Source organism: Cuculus canorus, chromosome 2 (assembly GCF_017976375.1).
Source record: "Cuculus canorus isolate bCucCan1 chromosome 2, bCucCan1.pri, whole genome shotgun sequence".
In the NCBI taxonomy this organism is placed as follows: Eukaryota; Metazoa; Chordata; class Aves; order Cuculiformes; family Cuculidae; genus Cuculus; species Cuculus canorus.
Window position 1 is genome coordinate 54,368,443 of NC_071402.1, and position 27,122 is coordinate 54,395,564.

Here is a 27,122-nt window from a genome sequence, read left to right on the forward strand (position 1 = left end):
CTTTTTTTTTTTTTCCCAGCCCGTTCCCGGGCCGTTCGGCGGTCGTGTCTCGTCCTCGTTGCCTCCCTCCTTCCCGCCCCTGCCTCGCAGTCGTCGGTGGCGGGGAGGGAGGCGCCGCATGCGGCGCTGATGGAGCCGGGCTCGGGGCTGCCGCAGCGCAGGGCGGGGGGCGGCGGGCTGGACCTCGGGGCGGGCTCGGCGGGGGGGTCGCCGGCTCTCTCCGGGGGCCAGTCCCGCCGCAGGAAGCAGCCGCCGCGCCCGGCCGACTTCAAGCTCCAGGTGATCATCATCGGGTCGCGGGGGGTGGGCAAGACCAGCCTCATGGAGCGATTCACCGACGACACCTTCTGCGAAGCCTGCAAGTCCACCGTGGGTAAGGGACCCCGCCGGGCAGCGCCCCGGCCTCTCCCGGGGGAGGGGGATGCCCCCCCGGTCCCGTCCCGGGAAAAGGGGATGCCCTCCGGGACCCTTCCCGGGAAAAGGGGATGCCCTCCCGGTCCCGTCCTGGGAAAAGGGGATGCCCTCCCAGGGACGAGAGATTCCGTCCCGGGGCCGAGAGATGCCCTCCTGTCCCTTCCCGGGGGAAGGGGATGCCCCCTCGCCCCGGTGCTCGCAGGGTCCGGCCGTGGGAACCCAGGTCTTGGCGTGGCCACCGCCTTCCCCGCCCCTCTCCCGCTTTTCCTTCCCCCGTGCGGGCCCCTTCCCCGCATGCCGGCCCCAGGCTTTCCCGTCAGGGGCCTCCCAGCCCTCGTCCCCGCCGGGGTGCGTGGCTGTCCCCGTCCCCTTCCCGCCCGGCAGAGCGGAGTTGCATCGCCTCGGGTCGATTCCTCCACCGTGTGCTGCTTCGTAGTGGGAAAACTGATGGGGTTTGTGGCGAAGGGGCCCTTTGGTACCAGTTTCCCAGCTCCTGATGGAAAGGTCGTGGAGGCCCTAGTTATCCTTGCAAAGTTTGCGAAGGTGTGGAGTGTCCTGTTTCAGCCTTGCTAATGACAAAGAAAAAGCACAGTTTAAAAAAAAAAATTAGGGATGGTTGGCCAAACAGGGTTTCGTGCTCAAGTATTGGATATTGTGTGTAGGGAAACAGAAATAAGTTGAAAAGTTGCATGGTGTAGATTCAGTGTAGCTGATGGGACTTCAAATGCTCTCCCAGATCACAGTCGGATTACTGTTATGCTGTCATAGAATGGTTTGGGTTGGAAGGGAGCTTAAAGATCATCTAGTTCCAACCACCCTGCAATGGACAGGGACGCCTTCCACTAGGTCAGGTGGCTCAAAGCTTCATCCAGCCTGGTCTTGAACACCTCCAGGGACGAGGCATCCACTACCTCCCTGGGCAACCTGTTCCAGTGCCTCACAAACCTCACAGTAAAAAATGTCTTCCTAATATCTAATCTAAATCAACCCTCTCTCAGCTTAAAGCCATTACCCCTTGCCCTGTCACTATGCTCCCTGATAGATTCCCTCCCTAGCTTTCCTGTAGTGCTGGAAGGTCTCTATAAGGTCTCCCTGAAGCCTTCTCTTCTTTAGGCTGAACAACCCCAACTCCCTCAGCCTGTCCTTGTGTTGGAGGAGTTGTGCCCCCTGATCAACTTTGTTGTGCCTCTTCTGGACCTTTTCCAATAGATCTGTGTCTTTCCTCTGTTTGTCAAGAAATCATCTATTATTTTAGATCTGAGAAAGTTAATGGTTTGTTTCCTGAAGAGTCATACCTCTTGAGCACACTTTATATTTCTTGCACTAACTGGAGAGCAGCCTCCTAGTTCTCTAGCGTGCTGTCTTATTCATGTTTTAGTCATCTGTACAAGTCTTGGAGGTAATTTAATGCCTGCTGTCTTTTAATGCTCAAATGTGTAAAGGGAAGAAAACAATCTAGTTAGTCTGCAGTGTTATTAGAGTCCTGCCCTTCGAACTCCTGAGTATTGCAGCAAGGCGGTGTTTAAGTCTGTGTCATTGGAAGATACATGTATTTACCTTAATTGTAGCTCAGAATGTAAGGAAATATAGAGCATCTGATGGAAAGGCATTGTATTGCCTTTTAGAAACTAAACTATTTACTATCCAAAACTATCTTCCTGTGAGAAAATAATACAGTTACTCTTAAACTTTAACTTTAATGTATATTTTATCAGTTGTTTCCCTTAACAACAAAAAATGTCTAAAAATCCAAATCTGGTTGTGCAGATTAGTGTTGATATATTTTTGTTTTGAAGTTGGTAACTTAACTCATAGAAGTTAGAAAGGCAGTGGTAGGATATCAAAGGCATAATCCTCAAATGACACATTGTACTGAATGTGTCTTTTGTAGACAGATTTAATTAAATACACAGTACAGCTGAAGAAGTAGAACTAACCATGGAATGTATTCCTTATATATTCTCTAGGTGTGTATTTTGTTTTGAACTCACGTGCATCATCTTTGCGTTGACCTACATTAAGAGTTTCTTCAAGGCTGGGCTGCTCTCTGTAACTAGGGTTAGTTTCTTGATGTGAGTCTTGAGACGTGAGAGGAGGACCTCTAGGCCCTGGTCCAGACTTCCAGTCTGGTGCCTTGTAAGCAGAACTCATTTGCTAGATAACTGGGACGGTGATTGAATCTGAGAAGCTTCCTTATTTTAGAAAAGAAACAGGAAATAGTGGTATGCTGCTAGACAGAATATTACGTAATGTTTGCTATACAAAGTGTGCCAACATAAAGCAGCATAGGGAAATCAACTTGTGCCAAAATATATGTGGAAAGACTTGACAGTAATAGCTTTCTCTCAAGGTCCTCTGACTAAACTTGGGAGCTGTTGTGATTCCCTCAGACCTTTTGACTGCTAAATGAAAGAGCTTTTCACACTCAGCTTGCACTTTTTTTCTGCACCATAGAGTAAGAAAAAGTAGTCTCTGATATTTACATTTCACGTAGATTGAAAAGAACCCATACTCCAAAAAGACTTAAGGCCAGACTTTAAAACACAGTTGAAATCATGTAGCTTCTTCTTTGTCACCACTTCACTGCAGTGACTTTCAATAACTGTAAGAGAAGAATGTTTTGAAAGCCCTATGACTGAACCAATTTCAGAGGAAGTTACATAAAGTGAATATACCTTGGGATTAAATTTGAAAAGACCGTGCAACCAAATGAACAACTAAAATTTGCAGTACCTACCTTATATTGGTGAAGCTGTATTTTAAATGGCATGCTAGAATATGTATTTATTCCCTTACCTTGATATTAATGGTCTTGACCTTCTATGATTTTATTTAAACCTGTGGAAGTATAGCCCAAACAGAACAACATTTGACACCTTAATCTTTTGCATGAAAGCGTACAGGCTACTCGGAGGTCATTTCTGATAGTGGATGAATTCCAAATGTCCAAAAACCTTTGGCTGTCTCCTGTTTCTAAGTGCTGTTTAGGATAATAACACTGTGTTATTGAAAAGTGGAGTGTTTCTGCTGAAAGTGGGTGGTAAGGATTCTATTAGGAAAGATACAGTATTTTAACGCTAATTTAAGAAGACTACATTGCCAGATTGGTGAAGTAAATTCTGTAATAAAAACACATCAGCATGTCTTCAGTCTCATCTGAAATAGTGAAGTTCTTTGAAAGTGTTCAAAAATAGCTTGGCAGGTTTCAGCACATTATTCATAACAGCACATGATGTGCTGTTGATCTAAAATTCCTTTGATGTATTTATTTTGGGCATTAAATTAGTTGCATAGAATATTGTGTCTACTTAATCTGCTATTTACATAGTACTGAGAATACTCAATATGCTCAAATATTTACTGATTTTTGCCTGTGGTTGTCAGATGAGAAATAGATGGTGCTGTTTACAATTTTATGTGCTAAGGCTGAATGTTTATTCTTACTATTAGTTTATATCTTGTTTTTATGATTTGTTTGGGCAAAGAAACTGGTTTTTAGAAATGTTCTTGTGTATCTGCAATGATGTAAAATTACTCTCTTCGTGCCGGTTTTAAATCCACACTAGTTAAGGTAACTTGTTTTCTGTGATAGAAGAATACTTATGTGAGGGTAATATTGACCTCATGTTAGCTTTGTCAACAAACAGATATACATATACATACAATTTTAAAATAAAAATCTCTGTTTATGTTGGGTTTTTTTCTGTGACTGCCTTGCACCTGCATTATTCACACAGAATAATGTGAATTATTCTGCACACAGGAGCAGAATCCAAAATTATCGTTTAGAGGGTTTTCGGTCTCTTGACAATGAAAAACAAGCATGCCAAATTCAGCATGAAAAGGCATGATCTTTCTGAAGGTAGTGGATAACTACTCGTTGCCACATTTGTGAGAAGATTCAAAGATGGGTGATGCAGGAAGAGTGCTTGCCTTTTGCTTCGTCCTCTGCCCTCTTTTATTTCCACCCTTAAAAGTAGTTCTTGCCTGAAAAGAAGTACATCTTAATTCAGATTTCCATACCTATATTGTTATAATTCTGTATTAATTTTAAAACGGTGTTATCTCATCCTCTATTTCATCATAGCCCCTTTATTTTTCAAAGCCCTCTGTTCTCACCTTCTGCCAAGCTACTGCTGTCTCCTACCTACAGCTCTCTGTCCTACCTGTGTCTACCACATCTTAGCTCATCCCCAGTCTTTCAACTGTTTTTCTTTTCTTCTCTGACTGATCTACAATATTCCTGCACTTGACAGTATTTCCTGTCCATCTGATTTTGCCGCGGGCGTTACGCTTCTCTCGGTGCTTTAATCTCTGAACCTGAGGTTCCTGCTCCCCCAAACCTGAGGCCTTTGCCCTGACTCACCTCTTGGGTGGCTGACTCTCCTGCTCCCTCAAATCAAGTTGAGCTCCTCAGCTTTTCTTTCACCAGCTGGCTTAGGACATAGTTTCGGAGAACTGGTCTGATCCTTCAGCTCTTTTCCACCAGGTCTGGAAACATCTCAGGAAATAGGTCTTTCCCTTGATAATATCAGTTTGGGTGCCTTATGCAGGCATGTTGCTGGGTACTACAGCACCGCTTGTAGTAAAAGCTAAAACTTCTTCAGTCCTGGTTTACAAGCAAAACACAGATAGAGCTACGCGGCTCAGTTTGTAATGGGAGGGTTTGTTGTGGATCAGGATGGGAATATCGTGACCTGTGATCTGTATTGGACTAATTGTAGCCTGTGGGATCCACATCAGTGGCATGCAAATGCACTGCAGTGTAAGACTCCTTTGACTTCACAAAAATGCTCTTTGACTTTGTTTCACCTTACTTTGATGTTAATATGAAATGTATGTGATTTGGGAAGTCATTAGATTTACAGAGCTCTGAGGCTTTTTCTTCCAAGCATTTTTTCTCCCTATTGATTCTTTTTAACATACGAATGTCCATGCAAAATGCCTAATATCCATCAAGTAAACAGTAATGATGGTGTAGACTTCTGGTTCATCTTTCATCAGAGCACTCTAAAGGCGGCTTCTGTTTTTAATTGATATGCACATGTATACATATATACATAATATACATATAATTATACATATATGTGCATATATTTGGGGTTTCTGTAAGAACTAAAACCCTTTTTTCATTCTCTTTATCCTTAAAAAATGTGGACTAACATCATAATCTTTACATTTCATTCCCATAAGCTTGTCATATAACATTATTATATTCACTTAAAAGTATCTGCCAATTCATTTTAGAAGTATTGATTGGCTATTTTTCAGAACAACCCTTTAAGTTGCTCATCAGTTTATTTACCTAGTCACTATTTTTTCTCACAAGCACTGTAAGCATGGTATGTGGCTTATTAAATGCTTGAAAAATAAATTCCCAGTAAGTCATAATAAAAATGATGTTTGAAAAACAAGTTTAGTAATTTGCTATAATATAAGGTGAACAACAGTCTACATAAAATTGTCAGAAAAACGTCCCAGAACAACATCAACTAGAAGAACATATATCTTTTTGCGCCTCTTGTGGCACGTGCCTGTGGGCTTTTTCTAACAAGTATAATTTATTTTAATTTTTCTTTAAAATTTCTTTTTTCCCCTACCATAAGATGGCACTCAAAACTTAATTGGGGTGGGAAGGGGGAAGAAAGGGTGGCAATAGGTGTCTCTTGCTTTACCACAGTAAGATGTTCTTGTGTTTTACCCAGAATCAGCTCCGTATTCAGACTGAGAAATCTTTGCTGTTGTACAAACAAAAAGAAAGACGATTCTCATCAGCAATAAGTATTTTTGTGAGAACTGATCCTTCTTATCTTCACATGTCCAGGGTGTTAATACATTTCTCTTACTGGCTTTTTGACTAGTGCAGAATAGTGTAAGTAAAACAAATAAATATCTCAGTGATGGTGAGCTGCAATTACTTGACAGTCTACAAATAGAGGAGAGCAGGAGGCTGGAAACTCTCACAGAAAGTTCTATACAAAACCTTGAAATAATTAGGGAGCATGTATAAACATGCCTTGTTTGTTTTCAGTTCTGTAACCCTAAGTTTAGGAAATGTAGCTTGCTACAGGAGCCTGTGTTCCCTGGAAGCTGCCTTTCACCTTTAGAAGAGATGTCATCACTTGCAGTTGACGCTAGAAATTACAGCAACTGAAAGCACCTGGCAAGTAATTGTTTGCCTCAATTGTGTCAACTAAGCATATTTTACAGCATTTGGTGTAGTCAGCAATTGTTTTCGCTTCGGTCCTCCTAAGGTGACGAAACTATATTTTAGAATAGGGAAAGGTATTAGGTAGATGATATAAATGATCAGGGTTCAGGAATAGGGTTTTGGGGAGGTATGAGGTTTTTCATTACCAAGAGGTAGTGAAAAAGAGTAAATTTGAAATTGACTTTCTTAATTTGTAAACTGAATGTTAACTTCAGGGGATAGAAATATTTGGGTACTGGGTTATATCAACACTATGGAACTGTCAGAGTACCCTGTAGTCCCCAGTCAGTACGTAAATGAGAATACGTAAGTAAAACAACAGGCAAAATGAAGAGGCCACTTGAATGGTGTCGAATCCAGAGTTTAATTTGCAAGGAGAGTGGAATGCAGCTGTCAAACTCAGTCTCCGCTGTGAACAGCTGAGCGTGTCAGGAGCAAAAAAAAAAAAAAGTAGGGCCATATGATTCTCAGTTATGGACTTCTTATTTCTTTCTGGGAGTTGTGAACTTAAATGTTCATTTGATGAGAGTAGTGAATGCACTACGCAGAATAATTGTGGCTTTACCTAAACCATAAAATGGAAGAGATTGACTTCTGCACTAGGCTGTCCTTAAACAAGAAAGAGGATTAATATTCTCTGTTTTACAACTTTTACATCTTTCTTATTCTGATATGTCAAGGAGTGGGAAACTTGATACCCAAAATGAAATCCTAAATTCAGTCTTATTTTTTAGTAGATTCTGCATTTTTAAAATCTGGGTAGTGCTGTTCATTGAGCAAGTTTAATTTTTCTTCGCGTTCATTTTTCCTTTTGGGTCAGGTGATTTTAGAACAGTAGATCACTATGTTTTCCTGTTCCATAATTAGAAGTTTTGCAAATAAGTCTTGTTCAAGAAGACACAGAGAATCTTACTGCTTCCATGCTTCCCTTCCACCTCATTCTGTTAATCAAAATTTTGGTACGTGGTTTGAGCTTAGTACTGTAAATAGTGTCTAAAGCCTACATTTTGTGAAAGGCTTTATAACTTTACTGTCCACAAGAATGTAAGGAAATTATAGCTTTTTCTGTTCTCATTGCATTTGGAACTACCAGGCATGTGAGATTTGGAAGGTGTATATTGGAAAGTCAAAAATCCCTGCCAGTTTCCTAAAAACTCATTATGATTAAACTTTCAAAGTTTAGCTACGACATGTATATTACCAAATCTCTTTTTTCCTTCTGTTTTTAGTGTATCTGTTTCATTCTGGTCTGTAGCACTGTTGCCAGTTGAGATGCGGGTAGATTTTTATTTTAGGCAAGCATTCTCACACGTCTGCATGGTAATCGTTCTAGAATTACATGCTGGAGCTTTATGGGCAACGTAGCTTACCTGCCTCTAAAATAATCCTCACAGTGGCTTGTGTCTGACCAACATTTAATGCTTCCAAGTAGTTAAAAAGATCTTTATAACATGCAGTTTGAAAGAGGTATTTCTGCTTTAGTCTGTTTTGAAATTAACTGTGTGTCGTACAGCTTCAATTAAATATACTTAGGGTTTTTGTAACCTTCCCCTTTCCTCTCTATGCACCTTTTTGTTGTTGCTTGCTTCTCCCCAAAATAAGATGGTAGAAATCTGTGCCAGAGCTATTGAGCATCTTTTCATTGACTTCAGTAGTTTCTGGAGAGCTGCAAGTATTGTATGGTATTTAGTTACAGACCTGGACTAACAAAGATGATTCTTACCTCAAGAAGCATGTGACCAGTTATAGCAGAAGTAAGGAAATTTGTCTGTATAATGTTGTCAGATGTCCAAATTAAATAAACTATCATAGTCTTTGAATTATATGTAATTTCTAATGGTCAATTAGTATGTAACCTCTGAATTTCTAAACTGATTGTATTTCTTTAAATGTGGTCTGGTTATTTTTCACTAATTGAATTGCTTTGATGCAAATTACTAATAGGCCTCTGAAAATTTAATCTATTGGAATTTATTTTAGTTGGGAGGGGTGGGATGTGCTCTATTTGCATCTGTTTCCTCAGCTCCTCCCTTAACTTCATTATCAGGAAATCTTGGCCTCTGAAAGGTCACGGTGTGTGTGTTAAGCAAAACAATTTCCACCTCCTTTTTCTGCCATTTAGGGAAAAAAAATAAAAAACTGAGAGCCTAAATGCAAAACGCATAGTAAGAAGTTCCTTCATCATTTGTTTTATTTCTAAACAAAGTTTTAGCTTTAAAGAGTGAAGATAGACCCAGATGTGTGTGTTCCAGCTTGTGCGTTTGTAGCTAATTTTTAGTTCCTGTTCGAGGTGAGAAATTAATGTGTTATGATCTGTTCTAGGCTGGGCTTCATTTTTATTACATTTCAGTCTCAAGTTTGGAACAGTCTCAAGTTTAGTTCAGTGACAAGGTACAGCATCCTCACTGACTTGCCGTTATCTAGAACTTCATTAGTGCACTGCTATTTTGAGTGTCTGTTCCCTTTCTTTAAGGACTTTATTTTTGAAAAGAGTGCAGACAGTTTGCTTAGCTGTATTATATATTTTAAAAAAAAACCAAAAAACTTCTATTCTACTAGCCCATTATTTTCCCTGGAAAAAGCATAGTTTCAATTGAGCATATGTTGTAATAAATGTTCTCATTTGCATTAAGTGTATTTTTAATCTCAAGTTTGTGTGTTATTAACGAAAACAATGTCCTTTGTATAAAACTTTGAAAATCCTTACCTTACACCACTTAAGTACTGCTATACTTAATGCCTTATTTGACATGCAGCCTGTAGGGACAGGGCAGCAGCTCATTAGCAGTTTTAAGTAGCAGGGCAAGGGTCAATCAGTATACTTGTACAATAGATACAAAATCAGAAACCCAAACCAAAGGCTGAGATCTGTATTTTTGTGCCTTTTTCATTAGTTGTTACGTATGCATGGAATGTGTATTTGGATTTCTGGAGGAGGAGGGTCAAAATCTGACATCCAAAATGCATTTAATTAATAAGAAGAGAGGTAGTGGTCCAGATTTACTCATGGCATGAGTGTAATAATTTTAGAAAAACTGAATGCATTGATTTCCTGTGGTCCGCATAAACCTGGTATATAGAGAGGAGACTGACTGCCTCTTTAAAAGGGAGGGGGGAGATGGTGATAAACCTTTTGGTTCCCCTCACATCGCTGTGGCCTGGCACAGAGCACACACTTCAGCATGATCAGAAGCACATGCACTTGTTGGCTTCACTGGCATGTGTACATTGGGTAATTTGTTAACAATAAATTGACCAATAGGCATTAAAAATGCCAGCTAAGCAACATGAAAGCAAGCAATAGTTTGCTGGTGTTGTAGCAACTAAAGAGGAGCCTTTTAAAATCCTTTCTTTTTATAAGATGTGTTGTTCAGATTTAACACAGTTGTCAACAGTAATTAACGTTTCTTCTACTTTGTTGATCTGTATATAAAACCATGACCTCGGCTCTATTATATTTGCATAATTAAGATCACGAGGAGTTTAAGTGACTTGTTTGTGTTAGATGTTGTTGACATCCTTTTAGGGGGTACCTGCTGTAACTGGAGGCGACCAGTGGGGGAACATACTGGTGTAGCTGTGCTAGTAGAATATTATGCCAGAGCTAGTAAGTCCTGTCTGTCAGTGCACACGCTCTGTTGCACTGCGGTTTGTGCAATCATATAGCTTCAAGACTGGAGAGCCTCTGACAGGATTGTACACAGAACGAATGCACAAGTTTATTAAACCTGGATGTTAGTTGTGGTTTAGGATCTGCTGTAAGGGGGTTGTAAGTGCAAGGACCAACGGTATCATTACAAACAGTATGAAACTTGGAAAAAAGTCTGACAGTATGTCTGTACTTAAGAGGTCTTAGAATTAGATTTAACAAGACTGAGAAAGACACATCTCACTTAGAGCAACTGTAATTTAAGAGTTTGTCAAAGAAAGGCTTTTAAAGAATTTACCAAATATTGCTGGCATCAACACTGTAGTACTGCAAAACACTACTTTTTTTTAAAAAAACCTACACCATTTTCTAAGAGCCGACTTAATGTCTTCTCTGTCCTGTGATGAATAGAGATGCTTAAAAAAACATGTTTCCAGTTATTTTGCTGAAGAATGGAAGTGTGCAGCAGTTGGTCCAGATCTTCTTTTCTATGACTGCAAATAGAAAGAACATACAAGACTGGCTTAGCATATGCGCATGGAAAGGTGCAGTTGTCTAACTCTCAATGCCACGTGTGACTTATAAGTATTTGTTATCTGTAATGGTGGAGAAGGGTTAGTTTCCCGATTGACTTTCAAGGACTACTAACCATTTTTCCTCTTGATTTTAGTAGCTGGACTAGTTGTGTGGATAACAAAAGTTTTCATTTAGGTATTTCCATTGACATCAATGAAACAAATTATTTAGCTTGGTTAAACTTCTTTCTTAACTTGAGATAATATTTGAAATTGAAGTGGAAAACAAATGATGATGTTGTTTTAGTTAAATTACTAATTTGTATGTAAACTTAAAAGCTCTACCTTTGGCAGGTCAGTGATGGTAACTGCTAATGAAACCCAACAGGCTTAAGAATTTTTTTCTTCATGTGCAAAAGGAAAGTTGCCAGATTTTTTTCTTTCAGTATTGGCAGACATGAGGCTTTTGGTATTGTGTTGCTGCTTGCAGAGCATTGCTAATTATAAAGAGCAGTTGAACAGCCTTTGCTTAGTTCTGGCAAGCTAGCTGACTTTTAAGTGTTAAATGATTGAAAAAATTCTGTAGAACATGCTTTTCTAAAACATGATTGTTGCGAAACTTTAACGGTAGGAAAATGTTTCATGGTATGACTTTAAGATGATTAATAGAAAGGAGTGTCTTTGAAATAGTAATGCTATTGACATGTTTATTTTGAAGCCATATCTTTAATAGGCTTTTTTCTACTTTGTTCGTATGTTGTGCCTACTAGTCCCATGAAGTCCCATGTAGAAAATTTATTTTATTGCAATAGTTGGATCTTTCCATAGTTCCTTATCTAGTTTTCCTTCTAAAAAATAACCAAACCCTTTTTGTTCCTTGTTTTGTATAAGACAGCAGTGTATGAACCACTTAAATAAAAATATTTTGTGGGTGGAGTTGGTGAAACTTACATGAAATTACTATGATATTTTGAGTACACAGTTTTGGATCAGAGATGGTTTAGAATTCCTTTTTTTGTGTGACAACAGGAATTTTTCTATACACAGCAGAGCTATATTCTCTCTGCTCAGATAAAGCTCCTTTACAAGTGTAGTTGTTAGCCTAAAACAAGTATACCCACCTGTATGAGTATCATAGATTCTTTTTTCTATTTATGTTTCTCTGGAAGAGAAAAGTGAGATTCCCTTTTTAACCTTAGTTCTGGGATGTATGACAAATTGTGTAATATGTTGTGAGCCAGATAACAGCAGGATTCGGAACTGATGTTGAGACATTTGGGCAATTGTATTCAAACTTCCTTGAGGAAGGGAGGGGTTTGGAATAATTTTTGTTAATACTGATTATCTCCTTAGCAAGTAAAATTGCTGTCTATTGTAGATAAAGCTGTGACCATCAAGACAATAGTTTATGCATTCGGTTTCATGCTTTAGCACCTGTATTGCCTAAGACCCCTACCGGGATTTGAATGGGATACCTTTTGATAAGTGAAGTGTAACCATCAAATGTCCTGAATAGCTCTCCAAGAACTGGTGAGTAAGTGTACCAGACACGTTTAAGGACGTAGAGACAAACGTTGTGGTGATAACCAATACTGTTATCACTATGTTTTGTGTAACTGCAAGCTGCTTGAAAGGATTTTTTAGTAGGAGACTAAAGATCAGTGATCCCCCAATTAATTTAGTTAAGCTGAACAGTGGCAGCCTGTTTTGCAACCTGAAAATTGAATTGAATGTATCCTTTACAATTCATTTAGTGAAGTGTGTATAGTTTTCTAAAGTCAGTCTGTTTTATTTTCTAATATCAACAACTTTACAGACATAACTATCTTTAAAAGTACTTCGAAATAAGTGGCAAGTCAACAATGTGCAACTGGTTTTCAGAATGTAAAATGCACACTTTTTTTCCTTACCTAAATTTTCAGGTTTTGAAAAGCTTTGGATAAGGGCCAAGTTCAGTTTTCTCTGTCAATGTGACAATCTTGATTCTAACAGTATTAGCAGGAACACTTGGCTTTTACCAAGGGTAGACATAAGGAAAATGTGTGGGTTTTGTTAGAGAAAATAAAGATCTTTTTTTTCTCTCTTCACTGTCATCCCTATCATTGATACACAATTGTATGTGAAATAGAGAAAGTGTTTCCAACACACTATGCTTCTGCACTTCTGTGTGAGTTTGTGTGCTAGTCTGAACCATGTTCTTTTGTCTTTTTATTTCCGCTTTTTTGATTCAGCACTGTAAGGAGGGATGGTGTTCAGAAGGAAGAACTGAAGCAAAAGTCTCCATAGAAATGTATACTAATATGAACAGGTTCACAATCTACAAATGCTATGACATTCTAGGATGTTTATACCCTGAAATATTCTTGTAGTTGAGGTAGTAATTTTTGTCTAGGTATTGTTTGACCATAGTATGTCTTACACGTTGGTGGCCAGCATTATTTTTTTTAATAGATGTGAAATCTTTCTGTATAGCAAGGTCCTCATGGTTCTGTCTTTAGTATTTAGTATGCATTTAAAATGTGGCTGGAGTTTGACATGGTGGATATAAGTACCATACAGGTATAAAATTAATTTTAAAAGATAAATACCCTCTCTAAATCTAAGAAATTTGCTAATAAATATTTGCAGGAATTAAGAATGACAGCGCTGATAGACTGCTTCAAACACCAACCACAATTCTAGCACTTCTACTTTACAGATGCTAAGAATCCAGCGTGGAATTCGCATGTGTATTGTTCCCACTTCACAGACAGCAAAACTGATGTGGAGAGATTAGGTTCTCTCAATGCCTTCAGGGCATCTGTGCCAGCTCGAAGTAGAGCAGGCTTGTCCTTGACAGTCAAGGTGAACAGGGGAGAAACAAACATACTGTGCCTGGTGTTTCACTGTTATGATGGGTTTACCTGCTGCTCAAAGTGTTGCACAAAGTGGAAGGTTTATGTTGCAATTCTGCCAAATCGGATGTCTCGCAAACTACATAGTAGTTGTCAAATCCCCATGATGTTCTTGAGGTGACCCGTAGTGTGCAAATCCTTCTGCTTGTTCAGACTGTTACAAGTTGATATAAAAAAAACTATCAAGAGAGTAATAATTACACCCTCATTACTTTTGCTTCTTATTCCTCCTTTTCTGTTTACTGTATTTTATTTATAGGTGTTGATTTTAAAATCAAAACAGTAGAACTAAGAGGAAAGAAAATTAGATTACAAATCTGGTAAGTAAAACAAATGTGGAACCAGCAGTATGTTTTAATTTTTATGTTCTAGCATGAGTCAATGTGCTTGTCTAATACTATTAACTGTTATAAGCTGGTTTAGCTCTTACCGTGTTACTTCTCTCCTCCATATCCACGAGACTTAAGCAAAACCAAATAGCTCTTAGATTATTGTGATGGTAAAGGAGGAGGATAGATCAAGTTAGTAGGACATGAATGTAATTACCAAAATGTACATGCATCACAGAGGTCTCAAGCCCCTTTTTCTAGAAGAATGAAAACATCCATAAGAGATAGGAGTCGTACAAATAACAAAAGGTGACCTTGTTTAATAGACTCTAGAGAAGATACATTTTGTGGGTTTATTTTTTGGACTGTTTAAAACTGACCTTCATTATAATGGCAGTTATAAAGCAACTGTGAAGTATTTTCTAAACTGTTTTTCTAAAACTTGGTATAGTCAGTGCTGTTTGTTTGAGGCTATATTAAATAACTGTAAAGTAAAGGGCATCCAAGACAAAGCAAATTCTGTCCACTCTAAACAGCACTGAGAAGTAAAACAATCCCATACAAATAAGTTGCTATACTGATGTTCTACTACAGAAAGCTGAAAGCCTCAACTAAGCTTTTCGTTTCTGGAGTAGGTTACATGTTTCCTGATAATGATTATTCATGTCAATGGTGAATATAATTTTTTTGTTTAGAAATTATTGAGCTTAAGAGCTCCTTTGTTTTACAGAGTAGTACAATATATAAACATTGTTATGAGAGAATAAACCAGCTATGTTCTATACATTAATCTTACATAATACTATGTAGAAGCTTAGCTTTGGTTTATTAACAGTGCTTGATGCATAATTGGCATTGTAGTTAAGCTGTTAAAGCTGCTAACAATCCATAGAGGGGTGTAAAGCTCTAAATATTGTTATACTTTGGGGGTATTCTGGTATTTTCTCATTCTTAACGACATGGATGCAGTGAATTCAGTTTACTAACTCCTCTTGGCAGGTCACCATCAACTCTGTTTGTCACACCATGTGTCTGTCTTGCTTCCCTCTGAGTTAACTGCTGCTTCATCTTTGGTATCATCAGTCACTTAACACTTGAATGTTAGTGGCATGTCTTCATCCATCATCTGTCCCTTTTTGGAAACCTGTGACCACAAGGCTGGCAGTTGAGCCAGCAATTGTTAGCCAGGGTCTGCTGGAGCTGACAGAGGTAACAAATTCTGATACGACAATACTACTGTACGGCTGATATGAATTCTTGCTATGAATTGTGCTAAGCTTATCAAACAATTTCTTCATATTGACTAAATGCTTTATAGGAGAGGTGTTTTGTTTGAAAGAGATGTTTAAACCATTATTTTCCACATATTGAGAATATGCTAGCAGGCTATAGGTAACTTTAAAAACTAGGTTGCTAAAATGTGAGCATTACTCCTGTGCAAAGACCTGCTGAAATGATGGAGAAAACACGATATAAAGAGACGATAAAATCCATGAACACAGCCTCGTGCTCCTAAGCATCACTTTCTCTTCAACAGTGGCTGTTCAAATGCTGTTCTCATACTTAACCCTTAAAACTGCTTTGGCATACTTTTTTTGAAGAGCAATTAGATAAGCACTCTGTTTGCTGATTGATCCTGAAGTATGTTTTCTATGTTGTTCGGCCTATTTATAAACCCTTATTATCACAGAATCATAGAATCATTTAGGTTGGAAAGGATCATTGAGTAAACCTAACTCTGCCAAATCCACTACTAAAACAAGTCCCTAAGCACCACATCTACACATCTTTTAGATCCTTCCAGGGATGATGACTCCACAACTTCCCTGGGCAGCCTGTTCCAGTGCTTGACAACCCTTTTGATGAAGAAATTTTTCCTAATCTCCAAACTAAACCTCCCCTGATGCAACTTGGGTCCATTTCCCCTTGTCCTATCACATTTAACTTGGGAGAAGAGACAGACACCTACATTTCTAAAAACTCCTTTCAGGTAGAGTGCAATAAGGTCTCACTCAGCCTCATTTTCTGCAGACTAAACAGTCCCAGGTCCCTCAGCTGCTCCTTGTTAGATTAAAAAAGGAAAGCAATTTACTGAGTCAAGCACTTGGAAGTTTAGAAATGCAGAATTAAGTTGTATGGCTGATTGTCTCCTTTCATACCTCTGCAGAGACAGAATAAATGTCACCTCATACTTCCTGGTAGCCTTATGTACAATGATTACAGTAACTGTTCTACAAAAACACTTGTTAGGAGAACTGATCATGTTGAAAGTTATGCTTATCTGTTTTCTTAAAATGTGTAAGGTTACATTTCAAAGCACCAAAATCTGATATTTTTTTTTTTTTTTTAGTCATTTGATGATTCTGTTTCAAAAATCAAACAAGAACAGTCTCAAAAAAGTTTAACTTTGATATTTTTATGGTCGCTTGACCTGTCTCTCCACTGACCACTGTATGAACAGACCTCTAGCACTTGAGTTTATCAAAAACCAGTAGTACTATTTAATTGTTTAATGTCAAACAATTAGGTTTCAAGCGTTTGAAAGCAGCTTTCACACCTGCCGCTCTTAGTAGCGTGTTAGTAGCATAGTATACAAATTGGACTTTTCTCTTATATTCACTTAGCAATGGAATGCTCTGCGCTAAGGATCACAGAGATCTCAGCTTCCTATCTGGTCCCTGCTACCTCACAGTACCTCTTCCCCAATTTCCCTGACTTTTAGTCAGGAAACAAACTTCTACGCCTTAGATTATGAAATGGTAGAGCAACTCTGAGGGTGCTGAGTAATGTCCATCTTCTCTGTGCCACCAGTAATACTAGTAGTGCCAGAAGGAGTGGATGCAGTAAATCTATTGTGTTGCACAGCAATTCTTGATTGAAGCAAGCTGATACCCTCTGTGAGAAGAAATGCGTGCATGCAGCTCTGGCTGTGGGATAAACCAGAACATAAAATAAACCAGAACATAAACCATAAACCACATAGTGTAAGTGTCCAGGTGAATGCAAGCATCTGGGATTCAGGGCTTTTTCAAAGCCTGAAAACTAGACTAAATAATAGGACCCCAACTTTCATGGCTTGAAGCATAAGTGTGCCGAGAGTTGCATGGCAGGACAGTAAGGTGACTATCCCCTCTTAACTGAGTAAGCTGGACACTCAGCAGCAGCCGTTTCTGGCTTCCTCTATGACAGAGCCTGGTTACTGGAAGCAGTGCCATGCCTGCTTTCCTGCTGTGGAGCCTAAGAGGCCAGTGACCTGGCAAGAAAACAGTCTTGATGTACTTCTGGAGATTGTTTAAATCAGTGCATTCTCATAAAAAAAGTTCACATTCTGCCACCTCAGCGTTTTCTATAGGACAGTTGTTGTCTTGGAAAATCTCTGGGAGAAGGAATAATCTGACAAGATGACAAGATTACCTGCCCTGGAATATAACAGAATGTAGTTCTTTTTGTTCAGTACCTCTGAAATATTTTATTTTGTATCATAAAATATTTTAAATACATGTGTGGGTTTTATGGGAGGGTAAAGCTCAGCTGGAGAAGTAGAATTAACCTCTAAAATTACTTATAAACATATTTAAAAATATTGCCCGTAGGTTCCATAAAAGCACAGAGCATATGAAAGTGTTAAGTTAGTGTTAACTTTTTATTGATGTTTAAAAATATGTTCCTTTCTATTGCTACTTCTCACCATCACTCATAAAAAAATTAAACTTCAGAGCCAAAGAGTTTTGAGTTTCTCTACGCGTTTTAAGCAGCTGTTTTAGATAGACACAAGATTTATGTAAAACAGAAATTATCCAAATTTATTAAAATTAAGATCAACTGTATTTGTATTGTATTTTATGCAGTCTGAAAGAGTGGGAATATGACAAGTCAGCACCTGAAAATGGGCTTTGTGTGGTGTTTTTTATTTGCTTTTGTTTGGTGTAATGTTTGTTTGTATTTTTGGAGTGACGTCTAGTTTCTGTTTTGAAAGTAGAAAACTAGAGTCAAGCAGTGAGATTTTATTATTTTAGATGGCTGAGAAGTCATATGCTATTTGTTTCTGATTGCAACTTAGAAATACTAGTGTTTTTCCACTAGAACAATTGAGAAGAAAATCAATAACAGAAAACTGCTTTTAGCTTTAAAAAAGGAGTAATCAGTTATAATTTTTTTTCAGTGATACCAAATCAAGTTGTAATAATTGATCAAGTTGTAATAATTTATTATTTGAACTTCTGGACTTTGAATTAAGTTGAACTGGCTTCTTCTTTTATTCTGTTCTGTCAATTCTGACCAGATCAGATGAAGAACTAGCAGCACTTAGTATGTCTTAGGAAATTCATGAAGTTGTGTACTGTTAAGCCAGTTAAATAATGCTCATCTCTTCTTCTGGCTTTCCACTAGTGATTCAATAGCTATCCTTACTAAAATACTCCAGCTGCAGGAGTGTAATACATTGATGAAAATAGTATAACAAATGTAGTTGCTCCAGCACATGAAAGAAAGGCATTTTAAGCTGGATATGCTTTTAATATTAGCTCTGCATTAGGGGTTGCCATTTTTTCTTCAATATTGGAAGAATTTACTGTACATTTTCATGAAGAAAAAGGTAGCACCTGTAGAAGATGAGATTCTGTGTGGAAGAGCAACTTGATGCCTTTCTCAAACTGCAGCTTGTTTAGGTAGCTTGGGGTTATTATTGCAGAAATAGTGCTCACTTTGCTGTGTGAAGGTTAGTTCAATGTTAATGCAATGTTAGAGACTGCAAATTCAGCTTATTCTCTTCCCGTTTTCAAAGGAAACAAAGATTAGACTATCATGCTTGCAACCAGAAAGAGCAGTAGAGGCATTTGTCTGTGAAGTGTGGGAAACTCAATGACTTAAAGCAAGGCAAAGAGAATCAGCCATAATCCACTGTAATTAGCGTGACTAGCAAGTGACAGTTAGTGGCCATCTGACTATTAACATATCTAGTGGGTCGCCAGGCTGTCCTTGGGTGTCTTAAACTGGCCGCAGCATTTGGTATGACTTGATTAGCCAGCAAGCCAGACTACCAGTTGTGTGATATTTAGGTGAATGACCTACACAGAGGGGAGTGCAGGACCTGAGAGGGCAGAGAGGAGCAGCAGCCTGAGAATATTATGAACTTTTAAAGAGCCTGAGGGTGTTATGGGGTGAGGAGGTGCTAACAGTACTAGGTAGACCTGGAGATAACAGCTCTCAGCAGGCTAGGGGAAATGTGGAGCTGGATATAGCTGGAATGGCTGGGTGTAATGTTGCATACGTGACTCCAATGCCTACGCCTAAGCATAGTTAGTGTGTTTATTTCCTTTCGGTTTTTCTGTTGTATGACCTGAGCGATCTGGTAGCCCCTCTATGATGGAGTTGCTAAAGGTCCTTGGCACTGATCTGAAGGCACAGGCAGTGTGACTCTGAAATAGCCCCTTTATTTCTGTGTTCTGGTAGGGGCGCAGAGAGGAGGGGAAGACTGGTCAGCAAAAAAATGCAACTTTTTCCATTATTCTGATCAAAGCTATAATAGATGCATTCTTCTGCATCAGGTATGCACTTCCACCTGAGATCTAGTTATGTCTGCTCAGGACAATGGAACTAAAGGGATTCCGTTCTCAATATACTTGATCGGTAGTCTGGATTAGCACCAAATGGCAGGGGCTGCCCTGCATAATTCTGAGAAGTCTGTTCATAAGCACTCAAGCAATGTTATCCATATGTGGAAAATCAACGGTTCATAATTTTTTTTTTTTTAATTTTTCATGGAGTGAATGTCCAAAGGACCTTTCAAAAAATAAATCTGACCATAGAAAAGTAGTAGTGGACGAGAAAGTAGAGTTACTTGCTCTGAATAATACTTATATATGTAATTTCAACTGCCAGAACTTGTACTGCTTTAATAAAAATGCTGCGGTACTGTAAGAAAGCTACCAAGCAACCATCTAATTCTGGTTTGAAATACTACTAGAGCTTGACTTCATTGAAACAAGCTGCCTGTTTTTACCTTCTATAGAGTCCCAATGGTTTGTATGAATGTAATTCTGAAGTTCTGAGAATGGTACTTGACCAAAAATTAAGAATTGACATGATAGGAATTTATTCTCTACTGCCTCATATTGCAATGCCATTGGCTTGAAGTGAAGTAGTCAGTATTTTTCCATGAGCCATGAAGAAGAGGTCTCAGATCTTTCCCTAGTGGATGATGCTCTACTTCATGAATTCACTAGCAAAGACTTATTTCTATCAAGTATGCTTGTGGCAATTTCAGGAGGAAGTTAACTACTTCACTTTTAAACCTGAGGAGTTAATATTCTTAAGGATTTTGTGAAGACCAAGACAGATTTGTGGTATTTTATTCTACTGCTTGTTGTGCGTAGACTTTAAAATAATTAGTTCTTTAGGAAAATCGATGTGGCATTTTGTGAACATGCCTTTTTTTTGGTAATAAGTGTTTTGGACCTCCATTGTTAATCTCATTCCTGAATTCATCCTCCTTTGTCTAAAATGTGACTGTTGGAACAGAGTTCCTTTTGAACTTTTGAGTCCCAACACACATGCACACATTTTCTCCCATCCACTCAGTTTTGGTCCATCTTTTGACTTGCTCTAAAAGTGACATTTTTAAATTATCCATTCACTCAGGCTGAACTCAGGCAGCATATGATTATCACTTTGGAGCACCATGTAACTTTGCAGTTGTGATACCAGTCACATTTTAAGACTTAGGTTGTGCACCAGCTATGTTTTTAATATAACTGCCAAAAATCTTTCATAAGCTGGCTTGATGGTATAATTGAAAGCAGCTCACGCATTTTCATGGGTCAGTGAAATACAACCCTTCTGTCTCATCTGCTTTGGAATAGAACACATAGCTAGTACAGGTGACACACTGTCGTTACTTCAAAATAGTCGCCAGTGTAAATGCACCCTTGTCTGAAATACCTGCAATGCTGAAAGTGAAAATGGAAATATTATTTTAACACCTCAGATTAGTAGGTGTAAGCATGAAAGCCAGGTAAGTACTTTCAAAAGCAATACCACATAGTGATTACTCTTTCTTCTGCCAGTAGCTTCTGCATGAGTTTTAAACCCATAGCTGAGTTGCTGCGGTTGCTCCAAAAAGGCTCTGAAAGCTCAAATAGTAATGATCAGTACATTGCTTATTTTATAGCTGGGTGTCCGGCTGTGTTTGATAAGCATGTATCCATTTACTTTTTCATTTTTTTCAGAGCTATTAAAAAAAAGAAAGAACAAAACCCAGCAATACAAAACCAGCTTCATCTGCTGGTACATTTTTATTAGACACCTTCATTCTCAGACACATGTAGAAGTGTTTGGTAGCCTTTCTTGGTGAAGTTAGATAAGTAGGCTTAAAACAAACTATTTTTTTTTATAGTATTGCTCCATTTCTTTTTCTCCCTGAAATTCACACAAATAGAAGGAAATGTTCGATATAGAGGGTCTAGTGCTTGTGTGGATGTTTTTATTAGAAAGTAAACAAAGTTATTATGTGCTTTGCAAATTGATGAAATATTTGTGCCAATGTTTGCTGCTGCTTCTTAGGGACACAGCAGGTCAGGAGAGATTCAACAGCATTACCTCAGCTTATTACAGAAGTGCCAAGGGAATTATTTTGGTGTATGATATCACCAAGAAGGAAACATTTGATGATTTACCAAAATGGATGAAAATGATTGATAAGGTAGGCCTTAAGTGTTTTCTTTTTACTTTTTTTTTTTTTAAGAAGCACTTGTTTTCCCCAAAGGTAATCTGTACGACTTTTAACTTTGATATAAGATTATTAAACTAATACCAGCTAATTTTCAGTGCATTCTATTATCTAGGATTTAACAGTCGGTTTTTGTTGCAAAGTGGTTGTCTGTTGTCTGTTCCTGCTTCCTTGAACTAGAATCGTCCCAGTTAGAAGCATCACTGGAAATCTTTAACATTACTCTTTTATCCATGCACTGGGCAGAAAAAATATTTTCTTTCCTGTCAGTGAAATAAGGTCACATTCCTTCTTAGATAAACTAGAACAGCTAGTTCTTAAGTCATGTTTTAAAAATGAAATTCAAAAGGTGAAGTTGAAAATTTTTGAAATGTTTGGGAAGAGCTTTTACATAAAAACTATGGAGCTGTGATTCCTTATTTAGTAGAGGAGTTGTGTTGGCATTACGAAGTCTTACATTTCTAGATTCAGTTAATTAAAAATGTTTTAATTTCAGTATGCTTCAGAAGATGCAGAGCTTCTATTAGTTGGAAATAAACTGGACTGTGAAGTTGATCGAGAGATTACTCGGCAGCAGGGAGAAAAGGTAAGAACAAGTCTAATCAAATTCTTAGTTACTGTTAGAAGCAAAACTGTCGTGGCATTGCTGCTGATGGTCCATGTTCAGTCTTCTTCAGACTGTTAGGCCCAAGGAGCATATTGAGAACAATGGTGTTCTGTCAAAATCCATAAGTTGTTTAATTTTGGACAATGTGCAATTATATGCTTTCCTGCTCTGGAGCAGTATGTCTTTGCTCTGACAAAAGAATGAACTACAAGTTGCCTTACCAGTAGTGCAGGGGATGGTCCTTTTGGGGCTCTGAAAGAGGATATAGTGAAGATTCGAATCTCAAATGGGAGATACCTCTACTCAGGACATCTTTGTGATCCTTCCTCCAGGAGTTTGCTGTTCAGTAGTATTTTAGTACAGACAACAGCCCTGCTTGATTATTAGCTGACCTTTGTTTTCAGGTTACTATTGTTATTTTCCAGCTTCAAAAGCGATAAGGAACCTAACAAGAGAATATGTTTTAGCATAACACTTGTAGCACCATCTTGATCAGGACAGTATCAGTATGGACCATACACAAATGTTTTACTTCAGTTACCCATCATGCATTTGGAAGTAAAGCATTTTCTGTTAAGAGAGTCAAGGCTAATTCTTATATCTGTATTTCCCTTTTCTTCATTTGAATAATAAGACTGAGATTAACCCTTCTGAAAAGTTCTTACTTTTTGGCAATCTGCAGCAATACACATCAACTGAAGACATGAATTTCTCAGATTTCAAGTCTGGAAAAATGCAGCACACTTTCCCAGTAAACCACTTTTAAGTGAAAATTAGCTATATGTAGCAATATTTGATGTACCTTGGAGATTCAGGATCATTCCTTAGTCTGAATTAGGTTTAGGGAAATCTGTGGGGTTTTTTTAAAAAGGCTTTGAGGAGTGTGTATTTGCTGTTAGTTGCTGTTTGAGTTTATCTTCATGTAGTTATTTTATTTTCTATTCCATCAGTTTGCACAGCAAATAACTGGGATGCGGTTCTGTGAAGCAAGTGCCAAGGATAATTTTAACGTGGATGAGATATTTCTAAAACTTGTTGATGACATTCTGAAAAAGGTAAAATATTCAAGTGGCAATTCCTCTGACCACATAAATGGTCAATGTTTAAATAGTGACTGAAGGTAATTGTTGGAAGGATATAGAGGCCGAGTGCACTCAATCAGGTGAAGTTTTTGGTTAATATGTAGTGGGCATGATGTAGTTCCTAGACTCTGGTGAACAATTCAGTTAATAAATACTGCTGTTGAATTTGGTAAACGTCTGCTCCTATTTGCTATAGTTCCTCTTTTCTGTAACTTCACTGTATATCAGCAGCTGGCTGTACATTTGCCCGCTTTGATTTGTGGGCAGTTCGGTTATAATTTGTTGTAATTGGTTTAGGAAGTGGCTTTATTTCAACAATGTCTTGTAACATTTTTCTGAAAGAAGTTCTTAACAGAACTTACTCAAATGTAATTCACTAGTAAGAATCAGAAGATCCTTATATTGAGGCTTTGGCTGAGAGTGAAGCCTTGAAACAAGCTATTTTGTGCCGAGTTCTATGCAGATAACTGTTTACAGGTGATTTTTCTTTTCTTTAAGATGCCACTGGATGTTATAAGAAATGAATTGTCCAACAGTATCCTGTCCCTGCAGCCAGAGCCAGAAATCCCACCAGAACTGCCTCCTCCAAGGCCACATGTCCGTTGCTGTTGACTTGTTACTCCATACAAAGTGGAAAAATAGGAGTGGGAGGGTAAAGAAAGTATCTGTACTACTCTGCACTACAATCATTTGGCAGTTTCTTGTTGCACTTTGTTATTCGAGTCAGAGCTACACACTAACTTGTAAATATGCAAATATGCAATCCTGTTAGGATTCAGCTATAACATTTAATTATTATCCCTCTCCCTCACAATGATGTTTCATTCATTGCCCCAGTGTTATAAATACTGTACAGTCGGTGGGGTTTTACCACGCTTCCAGTCGAGGAGGAGGAGAAATTAAATCTATACCTATTCTTGACATAAATGTTGTAATAGTTCTTGTTATTACAAACAGGCAGGCAGAAGCTCTTCTGGTATGAAGATAAGCATATGGTGCTTTGCTAACTATTTTAAAGACAAATTTTTTAAAAACAGAGGACTTTATGTACAAAGCTTCCATAATCAGCACTATCTTTCCTTCTAATGTAGTGAAAACATTTTTGGTTGTAGCATCCTCTGCTGACTGGATTTATTGAAAAGCTAAGTTTAATTTTTGGCGGTCTTTTATTTATTTTGTTTAATGCTGCACCCCTTCTTTGTGTACCAAGCCATCACATCTGGTGCAGATCTAAGATTGCACTCTGAAATAGCGTATATAATTTTCTGCCTAAGCATAAACTTAGTTGAAAGAATCGTTTCAGAAAAAAAAATGGAAATATATTCAAGCTCTAAAAGAAGGTATAAAAAGCAATGCTGCTGTCCTAGACAAATTCTTTTTAAAAAAATTAAGATGAAACAGTTTCCTGTGTTAAGGAATATATTTGTGTATTTGTCTGGACATCTGTAGGGTTAGGGGAAAGGGAACCTAAGGTAAAATTATTTTCTTTCCTGATGGTGGAAATTATTCCCATCAAGCAAATACTGTGTTAGGGTTTTGTCTGATAATGAATTTGTGAATTATATCTTTGGTATATCTTTTATTAAAATGCACTGTTTAGTTTAGCTGTGGTAAATCAATAGTTAAATATTTGAATAACTTGGTGTGTCCTGAATGTTGTGGTATTGAAAAACATTGTGGTCTTTCTAAACTAATGAAGTGCAAATAAAATTTTGTATTTATGAATGACAGTGGAACTGCACCTGTTATTAGAATGGCAAGTATCAAATGATGGGTAAAAGGTAGAATCTGGAACAACACTTGTTTTAATTTTTTTTATGATTTAATTTTCAGTTTGACAGTTCCTTTAGGTGTGGTTAGAAGAGCAGCAGACATTAATTTTTCACCTTGATCACTGCTCTGTTGGGAGAGCAGCTGATGACCTAGCCCAGCTGATATCTTCAAATAGCATGTGACTGCTTGTCATGCTATCTTAGCAGGTGGTCGCCAAACTATTAATTGCACTGGCAACACAAGTATGAACCAATCTTTTTCACACTACAGCTTCTCTAGTTCTCATTCTCTGGTGCTGGAACCCATTTTGTCACTTTTGCCACTCTTCTAGCCAGAACACCAGCACTGACCGGTAAGGTATACCACTGATTTCAACAGCTTCTCTCTGATTTCTACAAGGAAAAGAGGCACAACATACTGTTAACTTCTTTTATTTCTATTAAAGGAAAAAGAGAAAGAGTCCTTATTTCACTGAATAAGCTCTGACATCCTGAATACAGTACCATACAGTCTTCAGCACACCTGGTTTTCAACTGACAAATTAAGGAAGCGTGGTTGATATTTGTGCTTATGTCTTCTGCCACCTTGTGCCTAAACAGTATGCATTTTTACATAGTAAACTTAGGGTTTGCTATCACATTGGTAAGATAAAATCAATTTCTAAAGCAGTTTTAGGATTTCTGATGGTACCGTGGGCAATAGCAAGGAAGGGAAAATTATGGAAAATGAGTTTTAACTTGACAACTATTTTATTTTAGCTGAATTGGGTTTTTATTTGTACTTAGGAACTTGTGATTTTTTTTCCTGCAGTTTTTGAATTTAATAAAAATTAAGAAAATTTTACTTAGATAAACTTTCTTTTTGTAATTCTGTACTGTTTGTATATAGGTAGATTGGGATCCCAGTCTCTTGTACCAAAAATTAAAAATTATTGCATTTGAGAAATACATACTTATGTAAGAGTGCTTTATGTAAGTGTTTGATTATTTATTGGAAATCATAAAAAGTTCGGGAAACCTGTCTGTTATGCATCCATTATACTCCGAGACTGAAGAGGGTTTTGTCTCTTAATTTTATCTCTGCAACTTTTACGAGTTGAATAAAGGTAATTTACATCCTTGCTCCACCTAGCAGGCACCTGCAGTGTGGTGCAGAAAGATGGGTGGGGGAAAAAAAGTTATTCTTGCTGCTCTGTTGCCTCATATGAAAGTTCCCACTGATTTCAGTGTGGTTAGGATCTCATCTAGTAAATTCTTAAAATGGCACGATTTTTGCAGTATGTCCTGTTAGCACTTCATCTTGTACTAAAACCAAAATTAATCTCTTGTCAAAAGACTGAGATAATATTTGATTGTGTCCATAGAATGTTAGATGTGCCTATAATGGACATTCAGCCAGTTGGGTGAGTTTTTCTTCTGTGTAATAGTAAGTAATGATACAGAAGAAGCTGAAAACCACTGGCTTACCAAGATATCCTGAATTATGCACTGTTGGTCTGTTTCACCAGGTGTTCTGCTCCTTCGGAGCACAAATGTGTAACATTTGTTACCTCTGAGAAAAGAGCACAAGAAGAAGATGGAAAAAAAGGACTGGAAGTTAAAAGTCGGGATATGGTGACTTGCTTAAGCAAATTTAGGGTTGCATGTTTGTGCCCTTGCTGGGGATTTTGGCATTCCCTCATTTGTGTCAAATGCTTAATCTGCTATTTATGTCACTGCATTGAAGGGGCGAGAACTTCCAGCAGTGAAGGGATTGCCTTACTTGGGTTCCCTTTTTATTTTTTTTATAAACTGCTCATAACTTAGAGTGCTAGTTTAAGCAGGATTGGGAATTTGGTACGACTTAAGAGTGCTAGATTTCTAGTTAATCCAATTAACCTTGGAAGCCCATACTTGTCTTACAGACTAGTACGATTAGTTGTC

The 27,122-nt window shown here is 38.1% G+C and overlaps 1 protein-coding gene across 1 annotated transcript; it reads left to right on the forward strand.

Annotated features, from left to right (window-relative positions):
- RAB12 (RAB12, member RAS oncogene family) lies at positions 1–26,043 on the forward strand. Its single transcript, XM_054058716.1, has 6 exons — positions 1–373; positions 13,943–14,003; positions 21,573–21,711; positions 22,235–22,324; positions 23,296–23,400; positions 23,926–26,043. Exons 1-6 carry the CDS (start codon positions 130–132, stop codon positions 24,037–24,039), a joined length of 753 nt encoding a protein of 250 aa, XP_053914691.1. The 5' UTR covers positions 1–129; the 3' UTR covers positions 24,040–26,043.
- The last annotated feature ends 1,079 nt before the right edge of the window (positions 26,044–27,122 follow it).

Bases quoted from the DNA above. Each gene is read 5' to 3' on its own strand.
- RAB12 (XM_054058716.1), top strand. From the start codon at position 130: ATGGAGCCGGGCTCGGGGCTGCCGCAGCGCAGGGCGGGGGGCGGCGGG. The intron at 14,004-21,572 runs GTAAGTAAAACA...GCTGCTTCTTAG, and splicing joins AAAATTAGATTACAAATCTG to GGACACAGCAGGTCAGGAGA. The intron at 21,712-22,234 runs GTAGGCCTTAAG...TTTTAATTTCAG, and splicing joins GGATGAAAATGATTGATAAG to TATGCTTCAGAAGATGCAGA.